Below are 12564 nucleotides of genomic sequence, written 5' to 3' on the forward strand. Positions count from 1 at the left end.
CACGCCTGACACACACGGCGTGTGCGCTCCAGCCCCCGCGCCCCGGTCCACGAAGGACGAAGGGACCGCCACAGACACCCGCCAGGCCGGCCCAGACACCGCCGCCCCGCTCGGCGCCACCCCCCCACCCCCCTCTCCCCAGCCGGTGCCGAGACTCGAACCCACGGCAGCCAGCGCAGCCCCCTCGGGGCCTGTCCCCCTCCTTCGGCTGTCGGCTCCGACTGCGCATGCCCAGAGGCCCCTCCCCGGGAGGAGAGGCGAGGCGCACGTGCCGCCGGCGTGCGCCGAGGGGGGACGGGGGAAGAGGGAGCGGAGGGCAGCGCGCATGCGTAGGCGGCGTGGCCGCATCCCGGCGCACATGCGCGGGGGCGCGAGGGCGGGGCGGGGCGTGGCGGGGGGCGGACTCCCCGGAGGGCGGCGGGGGCTATAATCGTTGTTCCCGCGGGCTCCTTCTTCCCCTCATCATGGACGAGCAGAGAGTGAGTGCCGGCGGCGGGAGCCTGCCTCCCCGCGGGTCGCGGCGGGCGGCCGGGCTGGTCGGGGGGCCGGGCGGGCCTGCCTGCCCTGCCTCAGCTGGCTGTGCCGCCGGGCTTGGGCGCGGGGGCCGCGGCGGGCGCCCGGGCGGCTGCCGCTGGGAGCCGCCGAGGGGGCAGGCGGGGCGTTGCCCCGGTGCTCGGCCTGGCTGCCTGAGGCGAGGGGCGGCGGCTGAGGAAGTCAGACGTTACCGGCTGCGTTGTGGAAGGGCAGCAACGCGGGAAAGGCGCTTGCCCCCCTGGGGTACCGCAGGAGTTGAGGGAAGCCTCCTGCGGAGAGGCAGGGGAGCGGAGTGGCGGGGCGCCCAGCGAGAGGGGCTTCTCCGCGTCTGCTTGCTTGGCGTGCTGGCGTTACCGCTGCAGCTGCCGCATCTTAATGAAGTACGGCTCTGGTGTAGAGCTCTTTCACGTTGTGTATTCCTGTCATAAGTAATTATGGTGCCTACATAGGCCCTTCTGTTTCCCACTGATGTAAGCCCGTGTTGAAGGGAACTAATTAATAAAAGCGTTTTATAGTGGTGGTGTTTTTTTTTCCCCATGGCCGCTGCCCTATAATTCCCTCCTTCCCTTAATTGCTGTCTGCCCCCTCAGGGAAATCACAGAAGAGCAGAGATGTGCCTGGCCAAGGGCTTGGCTTTCTAAAAATGACACTCTCTGCAAAAAGTTCTGACTCAGCCTTTTGGCTTTCAGTCTCGCAGTCCAAAAGGGCTTCTGTTACTGTCTCTGTGAAGACTGTGCTTTCCTTAGCTTGGAAACTGGCTTGTGAGTAGGGTCTGGATTAACTAGCAGTACTAATGGCTTGAAATTTACAGATCGCAGATGTTTGCTATTTTAGTTAAGTGTTTGTGCACTGCCACTTCCTACTCATCTATGCTTTGGAAAGTGAGATGTGAAATGCCAAAAAAGTGTGCTTCTGGTAGATACTATGTGAATTTGAGTCTGTCTGCCTTTGCCTGCTTTGTGGAGAAGGAGTCTCTTGGAGAGGGAGTAAATGAGGGCCGCAGCTGTTGTAGGTGCTCTAGGTGGATGTTCCTGAGTGGTGTCATTGATCATATTTAAAATTCAGTGCTTCTCAGAGGTTCTGATTACAGTAGTAAAATTGCAGTTGATCTTGTATTTTACAATACTTTATCTGTTAATTTGCTATTGTCACCTGTATTGTCTTAAGTACTTCTTCAAACTCTGGCAACTTCAACGTGTGGACAAGTACAGAAGGTTAAATTAATGGAGGCTAAGTAAGTATGTCCTCTTGTTTGAAATTTGATCTGCACACGAAGGTTAGTATGACACAGGGTTTTGTCCTAAGCCCAAGGCTGCTTCAGAAACTCTGTTCTGCATCCAGTCATGTCATAAGACTTCAGTGTGACCTTGAGCAAGTTGATAACTGAACTGATGTAGTTGTTTAATTTATCGAAGTTTACTCTAACTTTTATGAGGTGCCTATCTGCTTCAACAGGTGCTGTGTGATGTTAGTTACTAGCTATTCAAAGAAGGATATACTGTCTAGTTTTATGCTCCTGGCAAGACTACAAGCCGCCATATGTTGCAATGTTTCCTATCCTTTTTCATATTGTTTTATGTTCTTCATCCCTTGCGCATCCATGCTGTTGCTTTATGAATGCCATGCATTTTTTTCTGCAAAGAGTGTATTAGATTTAGAGAATAAGAATAAGACATAAAAGTGAAGAGCAGTATGAAGCTCACTGATAGGAGCAAAAATGACTTCTGTAATAAACATGCCATAATATTTTGAAAATGAATTTGAAACTGACCTCACTTAACACATGCTAGCCAGAGAGAAAACTAAAAGACAATTATTTGTAATAGGATTCTATGAAATACTACATCTATCAGTGGGCAATAGATTTAAATTTCCTTCAAGTATAGAAATACCACGAAGTTTTACTGAGCTTGGTGTTCTTGTAATTCTTTTATGAAGTAACTTAGAATGTAAGCCTCAACTGCTGCTTATGTTGGTAATTTTTCTAGCACCCTTTTTGTTACAGGTAATTGTAGAGACTTTTCAGAAATTCCTATTAAAGGAAGAAATTGCAACAGTGCACTGTTTTGAATTTGGCATGTGTCTTGGTATGTTTGGAAGAAAATCTATTTATTACATACTAGTGATTAGAAAATTACATTAGAAAACATTATATGTTAGTGATTCCTAAAAGCTGACTTTCTGTTCTGGTGGCTTGTGCATTGGTATTTAAGAGAAGTTCTGTCTACTGCAGGTGGATATTTTTAGGCCTGTTGCGTCTGCGTTTGTAGAAGGTGTCTAAACTTCTTTGAGTTTGACCAAACTTGGTGGAATTTCTGTTTGGAGAAATTGGTAGCTTACTTAAAAAGAGCTGTACTGACCCCTGTTTAGTCAGTTGATTTTAACTTTAGATATAGTGGAAAACCTTGTTTGACAGCTATCTTCCAGTTGCTGCCATGTATTTGGCTCTGTAAAGGCTTTCTAAGCATTCCTCACATGTAGATTTTTTCCTTTAATCGTATGTAGCTATAAAAACCAAACACATTGTTCAGTGCCATGTACAAGAAGACTAATTTTTTTTTTTCCATGTGGTGCAACTGAGTAAGCCCTAAAATCCTAGCTGAAAGAGGATTGGGAGTTTTCTTGTTCATCCAAATTGACAGTTATGTTTATAGGATCTAAGGCTTAACTGTGGGCTGTCTGACATGCGAAAACAATTGCTTCTGGTCAGTAGTGAATGCAGAAGCAGCTGGTTGGACAACAGCATTTCGTCTGCCATTCTAATGTGTACAAAATTGTCTTTAAACATGTTCAGTTTTAACCAGACAATGAAAAGATTCTGTAATGAAGTGATCAAGACTTGCTATAGTTCTGAAATAAGCCGATCTGGTCTTATTTCTCTTCCTCAGAGTTCTGATTTCAGTCATTGCTAGCCAGTCCATTATATCTTTACGTAATATCATCGCAATGCCTGTGGTAAAAGCAGTAAAATGTCGCTTTCCTCTGCTAGTGGTTTAATTTTGTGAGCATGACACTCTGCAAAAAGGCAATGGGCTGGAGTATCAGTCAATACATCATTGCAGATTCGTTGAAAACTGCCAAGGAAAGGGTCAGAAGAAACAGGTACGAGCATGGCTTAAGGCTAGTGGAGAGATTCCTTATACAGGATGTAGTGTCGAGGTTCGCTGTGGATGTTGTGAAAAGATAATATTTTTCTTGCTTTTTAGTGAGCAAACAAGTGTGATCTAAGTAGTAAAAGGTTATTAAGAAATTGCTTAAGGAAGCAACCTCCGCAACATCTTTTTGGTGGTCTGGCTGTTTTTAAGGTGTGCTTATTAGCTCCCCATGCCTCAATTTCCTAAATGCTGTCAAGTAACAATATTAAGCTGAGCAAATTGAAACTCTTGAGTCCAATTAGTTAATAATGTTTTAATTATAACTAAGACAGGTTTTTAGTTTTTTTTAAAGAGCCAAATCTAGCATTTTAGAGTCAGATTTGTTTCTAGAACTTATTATCAACTAGCCTGAATTAAATAACAGAAAATTCTTAGTTACTTCCTTACCTTGTCCTTTATTTTTACTTAGATATGCGGATATGCTCTGAGCTTTGATTATACAACTTAACTTGGTTTTGACTACCAAGCATTGATGTGTTTTTGTCAAATTCTTAGAATATGTGACTGACTACTCAACCAAATTAGACTTGATAGTCTTATTTAATTTAAAAATGCATTTTGATGTGCTTAACAGTTTTGCCCGCTTAGTATATGTTTTGTAAGCTGAATCTACTGCTTTTAATAGCTGGAGTGGTACACCACAGAAGTAGCCTTGATTCTCTTTCTCAGCTATCACTAAGCTTTCCTCTTTGTGGTCACTTTTAATTGGAATACATAAGTTATTTGCAAAATATTTTACCACTTCTAGAATAACTTTACAAATCACTGTTACAGATTTATTCTGTATATATAATAAACTGTCAGCTTAGTTATTTAACACTAGCTTCTTTCGACAATAGAAAGTGGTAATTTTTCTTCTGGGTTAACTTTTACCAGCTTTTTTTTTTCTTAATTGGTTCTGTGTTTGGTTGTGCAAACAGTAGCTTTCTTACCTGGAGAAGTTGTATATGGCAGTGTGGTGCCAGTAGGTAGTCTAGGTTTAGATGGCTCGGGAGTTGCAGTAACATGGGTAGCAAAACATGTGAAACAGTGACATATTATAAAACAGATTCTTGAGTTCTCTTAAACTAACAACTGGAGATCTTTAGTTTGGTGGAATGCTTCTTAGACGTTTGATACTCTTTTTCTTTTCTAACCAAATGTGTTTCCTGATCCCATCAGAATAAGAGTTGAATTCACCATGACTGGAATGTGTATGATGAGTTTCCATATATGTTGAAATGGTGATGGTTAAAAAAATTACAAGGTTCTTTTACAACTTCTCTCACTTGTTTTTGTAATTCTAGGAGACTCTGCAAAGGATTGTCTCTACTCTAGCGAACAAAAATGATGAAATTCACAACTTCATTGACATGCTGAACCATACAATAAAAAATGTTCAGGTATATATATTAAGGCTCATAGGTTGTAGCTGAAAGGGTCGCAACCTTCCCGTTTTGTCAGTCTCAAACTGTTTGGGTAGTGTGTAAGGGATGGGCTGTAAGAATCAAGTTTAAAATATATCTTCATGTTGGAACCAGATAGAAAAATATGTTATTTTTTAAGTCTGTTTCTAGTTGAAAAGTATGGTGGTTTTGCCTTTCATGCCAAAAGCTAATGTAGAATTTGATTTGTGTGGAAGAGAATCTGGATTTTGATCAAGATCTCCAACTCCTGTTAGTTGGAAGTAGTCTATCTTTTTTAGACTTGTAATCTGCTTGGCAAACTGAAAAATGAGACCATCCTGATACTTGAGAGAAAATTCTTTGTTCTTTCTCTTTTCAGTAGTTGCAAATTGTTGGGCTTAAGTTAAGTTAGACCTAATTTTTAGAGCATCTACTCTAGGATAAGGTTTAGGTTCATTTAGCCTATCAATAAGCCGTAAGTTGTTTGTTTTGTGTTAAAGCTGGGCTAAGTTAACTGCAGAAATGGAAATCATCCAGCAGATTTCTAAGCTGGCTTCTTGAGTGCAGTTTTAATATCAAATTAAACCATTTTATATGGAACTGGGTAACTACCTCCTTATAAACATTTAGCAATCCATTTATAATTGTAAGAGGGAAATCAAGGCCTTTTGGCATGGAATGAAGTTGCCAGGTATGTTGGTTCTGTGCAAGTTTGAGTATCATGGAATTTTCATGGCTTTCAGTCTTCAGCGTCCTCATATAAAGTCTGCTTAGGAGGTGTCCATCATTCCTAATGTTTTTTCCCTTTTGATAAGGTGAGGAGCAGTGACAAGGTATCTAGTGGTCATGGCAAAGCATGTTTGGACAAACAATGTGACTTTCAGTGTAAAAGACTAGTCTGCATTGTTCCCAATATAGATTGCAGCAGTTTCAATTCTCTTCTCAGGTAAACTCTTCTAATGCAATCAGCGAGTTGGATGAAGAATTTGATGGTCTGTATTCTATATTGGATGAGATGAAGGGGAGTATGGCCAACACTATTCAGCAAGAAGAGGCTCGTAAAATTCAGGCTCTGCAGGTAACTATATAACTACATCTAAATGTTTGCAGCTGAGTAGAAGCAGTTTTAAACTGTTATTTTAAATCTGAACTGAAAGTGATATTTTGATAGTGTTGCACGAAATGCAGTAAGTGTAAGGTAAATGTTTTCTTTGATTAAAAGTACTTCTCTGGTCCCTTCTTCTAGGGCACTTCATGTTTCTAGCGTATTTATGTTCTCAACATTGTTATGTAGAAAGGAAGTGGCATTACTTGTAGAGCTTACAGGTGGAGAGTGGCTGCATAGGAGCAGGACTTAGATATATTTACTACCTTCAAACTAATGAACAGCTTCTGGATGGAAATTGGTTTCTTTCTCCAGTTTGGAATATGAACATCTGAACCTGTAAACATGCCTAAGTGACTTGCTTGGGCTTGAACTTAGAGTTGAGAATCATGCCAGGTATCCTAAGCACAAGGGCTGGTCTCCTGTTGGCAGTCTCCTCCACTTGTTAACATCAAGCAAATTGTATGTGCATACAGAAGGCATATAGGATTGCCTGGGAACAGGTTACACTGGTGCCTGCTACTAAACCTGCTACATGAACTTAACCAGCTTGTAGTTGTATGCTGTCATGCAGGAGAATCTTTCCAATGGGTTTCAGAAGAATCGAAACAAAAATGTAACTTTCTGAAACGTGTATCAAGTCTATGTTTTTCCAGTACCATGTAGCAAGTTGGCTCTAGCTTTCAGAAAGTCTAGTTGCATGGGGTCAAAGCACAGTTAAATATCTTAAGCAGAAGCTGTTTCTCTAGCTTTTTTCTTTAAATGATCCTAGTTGCCGTATTCTTCTGTCTAGTTCTTTTTGCTTATACAAAGCAATAAGGAAGATGTTTGTTCCTGAAAAAATTCACCTTCTGGTGTCTAGTCAGTTTAAAGAAGTTCTAGGAGTAGTTGCCTTAAACAAATTCCACAGGCTTCCTTATAAGGTCTGGTTTATGTTCATAATTAAAAACTGGGTGTTCTGGGTGCACAATTTAAGTTAAGCACTTAAGTGCACTTTTCCACCTCCAATTTAATCTTTCTCCCCATATGTCTGTTTAAATCCTTATGAAGTTTTTCAACAGACAGAGGTCTACCCAAATCCAGGGACACTTAGGACTGAAAGGCTTAAAGAGTAAGCGCTTCTCAATGAACAGCTTACAGGAAAAATTCAGCTGTGGCATGTATCAATTATTCTACCTTCTATTGAAGAAGAACTGAAGCTAATCTTGCAAGAAATTATTCTGGAACTGAAAACTGTTTTGATAGTTACTTATCTGGCAGTTTGACTTGACCATTGAAATCTTCTGTTAATTCTGTTAATATTTCTTCATTTGCTGGTAGTTAATCTAATTTGATCAAGCTCAGATGTGACTGTACCAAGTTCTTCTGAAAGCTTGTCAGTGTGGTACAGCTGTGTCAAGAATTGCTGCCGGGTATCTGTGTTGAACAGTTGAGCTGCTACTTGGTCAGAAGAGGATGAAGATGAGTGGAATGTTACAGATCACTGACACAGCTGTTAAGTGCCCTACTTGTCTTTCAGCTGAGGCTTTTCTCTAACTGCAGGCCCAAAGGACATTCTCTTTACTTGAAGACAGACCAAGCTTCCTCTAACTGAGGCACTGCAAGAGTGCTTTTCCTAACAGTCAATCTACCAAAACAAACTAACATATGAAAACTGTTGCATTGAGTGTATTAATCCAAGCCATTATCTTTGACTGGAACTGAAAATTAACTTTCTATGGGGAAACCAAGGAACTTCAGTGAGGTCTAAACATCCTGTTTAAAGGAACGGACTTGCTTAACTTATTGTCCTCTTAAAGTGCTTGTCCTGTAGTTAGTCTTCTGTAGTTGACTAGATGCTCTTGTTGAGAATAAGCTGTGACTTAAAATACTGGGAGTACATAATGGTGGAAAAGGGTGAGGATTTAATATTTAGATGACCCCTCCCAAATAATTTCCTTGGAAGTTAAGGCTGAAAATTAGAAATTCTCCTTAAACCCTTGCTTTGAAAATATATTGCTTCATTTTGGGGCAGTGTATTTTAATGACACTAAAGTATTTATTTTTAACTCCCAAATGCAGATGCATCTCAGTTAAGATGCTAATGGAAGCATCCAGTTACCATGTCATTTCTGCAAAGCTGTTTGAAAATGCCTCTGGCATTTGCTTCTCCCTGAGGTGTTTGCCTGGGACATTTTGGCAGTATCGTGGTGTATCTGAGTTTGTCAGTGTTGGATATCCTCCAGAGAGGAGAGCAGCTGATTAGATGAATGACAACTTGCGTTAATGGCATGCTTCAGAAGTTATCTGGAAACTGCGTACAAACTTCTAGCTGTTGGACTGTTTCCTTGCTGCTATTTTATCCTTGAACAGTAAATCTGAGGGGCAGCTGGCCCAGGTCAACTCACTGCACTTGCCAAAACTAGTTACACTTCTGAAGTGCTTGAGAGTGGTCTGTTCTCGAAGTTGATGCAACTGTTGGTTGCTTTTGAGACAGTGACTACTTTAGAGCAAGCTGTCTTTCCTAAAGTGTTTCAAAGAAAAATAATTACTTGCTGCTGACTTGTTTTGAGATACTACAGTAAGTATCACATGAGTAGAAAAACAGCTGTAGGTTGAATGGCATGCAAAAGCTGCTGGCTTTTAAAATGTGCATCCTGTTTAACCTACAATGTTTAGGATCCAGTATATTCAAAAGTAATCTTTTTAGGGATATACCCGTAGTATGTAATACCAGAAGTTCTCTGTGGACTGTTCTATATACAGGGAATGGTAGTTTGCTAATGACAGTTTTAGATAATCCTGAAAGAAGTTTCTCTTCTGCCCTTCTTCCTCTGTTCCCTTTCCTCTACCATCCCCATTTGTTATACAGTGTTGTGGTTTAACCCGGCAGGCAGCCAAACACCATGCAGCTGCTCGCTCACTCCCCCCACCCAGTGGGATGGAGGAGAGAATCAGAAAAAAAAGTAAAATTTGTGAATTGAGATAAAGGCAGTTTAATAGAACAGAAAAGGAAGGGAAAATAATAATAATAATGATGATAGAATATACAAAATAGGTGATGCACAATACAGTTGCTCACCACCTGCTGGCCGATGCCCAGCCAGTTCCTGAGCAGAGGTCACTGCTTCCCAGCCAGCTCCCCCCAACTTATATACTGAGCATGACATCATATGGTATGGAATATCCCGCTGGGGTCAGTTGGGTTAGCTGTCCTGGCTGTGCTCCCTCCCAGCTTCTTGTGCACCTGGCAGAGCATGGGAAGCTGAAAAGTCCTTGAAGAGTGTAAACTCTACTTAGCAACAACTAAAACATCAGTGTGTTATCAACATTATTCTCATCCTAAATCCAAAACACAGCACTATACCAGCTACTAGGAAGAAAATTAACTCTATCCCAGATGAAACCAGGACTTAGAGCAATATTGATTTTCAGGATTGTCTTTTTATTATTCTAGAGCTGGTTGGAAGTAAAATCATTGCCTTTTTCAAGGCTACTCCTACATTAAACAGTATCAGTTCGTTGATGAAGTGCAGTTCTGTAAATAGAAATTGGAGTGTGCACAGATGCAAGTATTTCTTTGCTTCTGAAATCCTGATGTTGGAGAAACAGGCCTTAAAATGAAATCTGGCTTTTAAATCAGACTTCACCTATGCAGCTTTTTCCTCTTTGGATTTATAGGATCTGGATTTATAGGATCTGCCACATATCACTGTGCACTTGTCAAGCACAGTGAAGTTCTAGTTAACATGTGATAGAGGTAATAGCCTTGATTAGATAAGTTAATGAGTTGTTACAAATGCATAGCAAAGCCATGTAGTTCTAGTACTGGTAGTTTATAAACTACTTTTGTAATGTGAATACATCAGATTATTCTTACTTTCTGTTTTTGCTTCAGGATCAGCTTAGCCAGTGTAGTAATGCCCTAGAGAGTTCTGAAGAGCTGCTGGAACTTGCTGCGCAGTCGCTGGACATAAAGGACTCTGCGGAATTCTTGAAGGTAAAAATCACTGAACGGGTGTGCATAAGGCAGATGTCTCAATTTGAAATAGCCTTTGCATTACTGTACTGGACCCTGCAAACTTACCAGGAATACTGAGAGTAAGGATAGAGAGGCATATAAAAGTACAGTTAATGCTCTGTTGAGGAGGCCAACTCAAGCACTGTAGTCCTGAATTTTTATGCAATGTCTAATAAGTAAGTTTTTTCTTATTTAGAGTGAGATGGGAGGGAAAGGAATGCCTTCTCCTGGACAACTGTCAGTGTTAAGCAAACTCGCACTGATGCTAAGTAAGTGAACACAGAAAGTGAGGGTGAAATAAATCTATAAAACTGAACCAAGACTTAAAAAATGCGTGATGGCCAGCATTCAAAGCCATGGCAAGTGATCAGTCCGTTGCCCGGTGCTGTTACATGACACTTGGAGAGAGTCTCTGTATTCTAGCTGCAGCCATCCATGGATGATAAGATGTTTGTTTTGCAGAACTTCATGCAATCTGTGGATCTTTAATTTGCAACCCTGAACTCTATAGCTGTTGTGAAAGATCTTATGAAACTGAAGTCAGGGCAACTCTTCCTCTATTCCCCAAAACCTTCTAATGCATTTGTATACTGTGTAGGCAAGAGCCTGATTTGGGCCTCAATTGCAATTCCAATACAAATAATGTGTACTTTACCACAGCAGACTTGTAAATAAGGCAACATGTATCTAACTGGAATAATATACTTACAAATTAATAAAGCAGTTCTACATATACACTGACTCAGTACAGTAGGCTTGCTGTAATAATCCTTGCATTAGTAGTGGGGTCAGCCACACCAAGTCCAAGAACCAATTACTTTTGCCTTTCTGCATTTTAACAGGAACAAGGACACAAATTATTCTAAACGAATGGGCAGGAAAGCTATCCTACTGTGTCAGTTGTACCTTTTGGCAACATGTTTGTGTGCTGTCATGCTTCCTGAGTGTCAGCTTTGATTTATTTGCCTTGAGAAGTGACAATTCCTAAACTGTATTTTTCTTAGCACTTCAGTTTGAGTTGTCCTTTCTGTCTTGTCATAGTGATGTGTAAAAATGAAGTTAGCTTTTGAGCACTATGCAGAATGTAGCTTTGAATTTATTGTAAGTTGTTTCTTTTCAGATATCTCTAATGCTTTTTTCAGTCGAATAAACTAAGGAAAGTTATTTGAGTGTTTGCTGGGTGGAAAATATCTTCAAATTTGGAGTCTGAGGCTTAAGATACTGAAATCCAATTCAGTGAACTCTAATATCTAGGATTTGAAACTTGTATTACACTAGCTTGCACTTGTAAATGTACCTTCAGATATGGCATTTAAGGTAATATTGTCTTGGCTGCTATTGCTCTGCTAATAGGAATACCAGGTGTTTCTGAAAGGGCAGCTCCAGCCCTGACTTTATTTTATTGGCACAAATTTTCTTTGGATCCTCTAGTAAATAGGGTCAGGAGAAACTAGCATAAGACTAAACTAAGAATATTTTTTAAAATTTTTTTCCTATGTTAGAATTTCAGTGGCTTTATTTGCTGAATTGACTTACCTGGAAGTCAAAAGAACATGAATGCCAGCAACAGGAAGATTCAGTGGTTAGATAGGACGTGATTTGACACTGCTGGGCAGCTCATCCGAGATGGGCTGATACCCTTCTTTGTCAGTAGCCTGGAAACAGACTAAATTCAAAGGAGTTAAGCCAGGACTGTCTTGCAGAAGGCTGTTCTTTGAGTCCTGGCTACCACATAATCCACAAGATGTAGGGGTGGCTTTTGCTAAATGTGTATCCCAATGCTTGAATGTCCCACCAACCATTGCTCTCAGTGTAGTCTTTCGCAGTCCATCGTATCGTTAAATTTTTCCAGAGGCTGGTGCATGATAGGGGATGTGATATACCCACTCAATGCCATGCTTTTTGGCCCAGGTGTCTATGAGGGTGTTTCGGAAATGAGTCCTGTTGTCTGACTCACTTCTTTCTGGTCACCATAGGACTTGCTTTTCAAGGCCCAGGATGGTGTTCCGGGCGGTGGCATGGGGCACAGGGTATGTTTCCAGCCATCTGGTTGTTAATTCCACCATGGTGAGCGCGTAGCACTTGCCCTGTTGGGTTTGTGGGAGCGTGATATAATCAATCTGCTAGGCTTCCCCATATTTATATTTCAACCATCGTCCTCCATACCAAAGAGGCTTTACTCGCTTGGCTTGCTTGCTCGCAGCGCACGTTTCACATTCATGGATAAGCTGTGCAATAGTGTCCATGGTCAAGTCCACCCCTCGATCACAAGCCCATCTGTATGTTTCATCTCTTCCTTGATGGCCTGAGGTGTCACGGGCCTACCGAGCTATAAATAATTCACCCTTATGTTGCCAGTCCAGATCTACCTGAGCTACTTCAATC

At 41.4% G+C, this 12564-nt stretch overlaps 1 protein-coding gene across 3 annotated transcripts in view; it reads left to right on the forward strand.

Annotated features, from left to right (window-relative positions):
• Window positions 1–384: 384 nt before the first annotated feature.
• The window catches only part of FSD1L (fibronectin type III and SPRY domain containing 1 like), a 45926-nt gene continuing 33746 nt past the window's right edge, over window positions 385–12564 (forward strand). For all 3 annotated transcript variants that reach the window (XM_075138358.1, XM_075138359.1, XM_075138360.1), the window contains exons 1-4: window positions 385–479; window positions 4976–5071; window positions 6021–6152; window positions 10057–10158. In XM_075138358.1, coding sequence (XP_074994459.1) covers window positions 465–479; window positions 4976–5071; window positions 6021–6152; window positions 10057–10158 — 345 coding nt within the window. In that variant the 5' untranslated portion in view covers window positions 385–464. The remainder of the gene's footprint in view (window positions 480–4975; window positions 5072–6020; window positions 6153–10056; window positions 10159–12564) is intronic.

This window comes from Calonectris borealis, chromosome Z (genome assembly GCF_964195595.1).
Source record: "Calonectris borealis chromosome Z, bCalBor7.hap1.2, whole genome shotgun sequence".
Taxonomy (NCBI): Eukaryota; Metazoa; Chordata; class Aves; order Procellariiformes; family Procellariidae; genus Calonectris; species Calonectris borealis.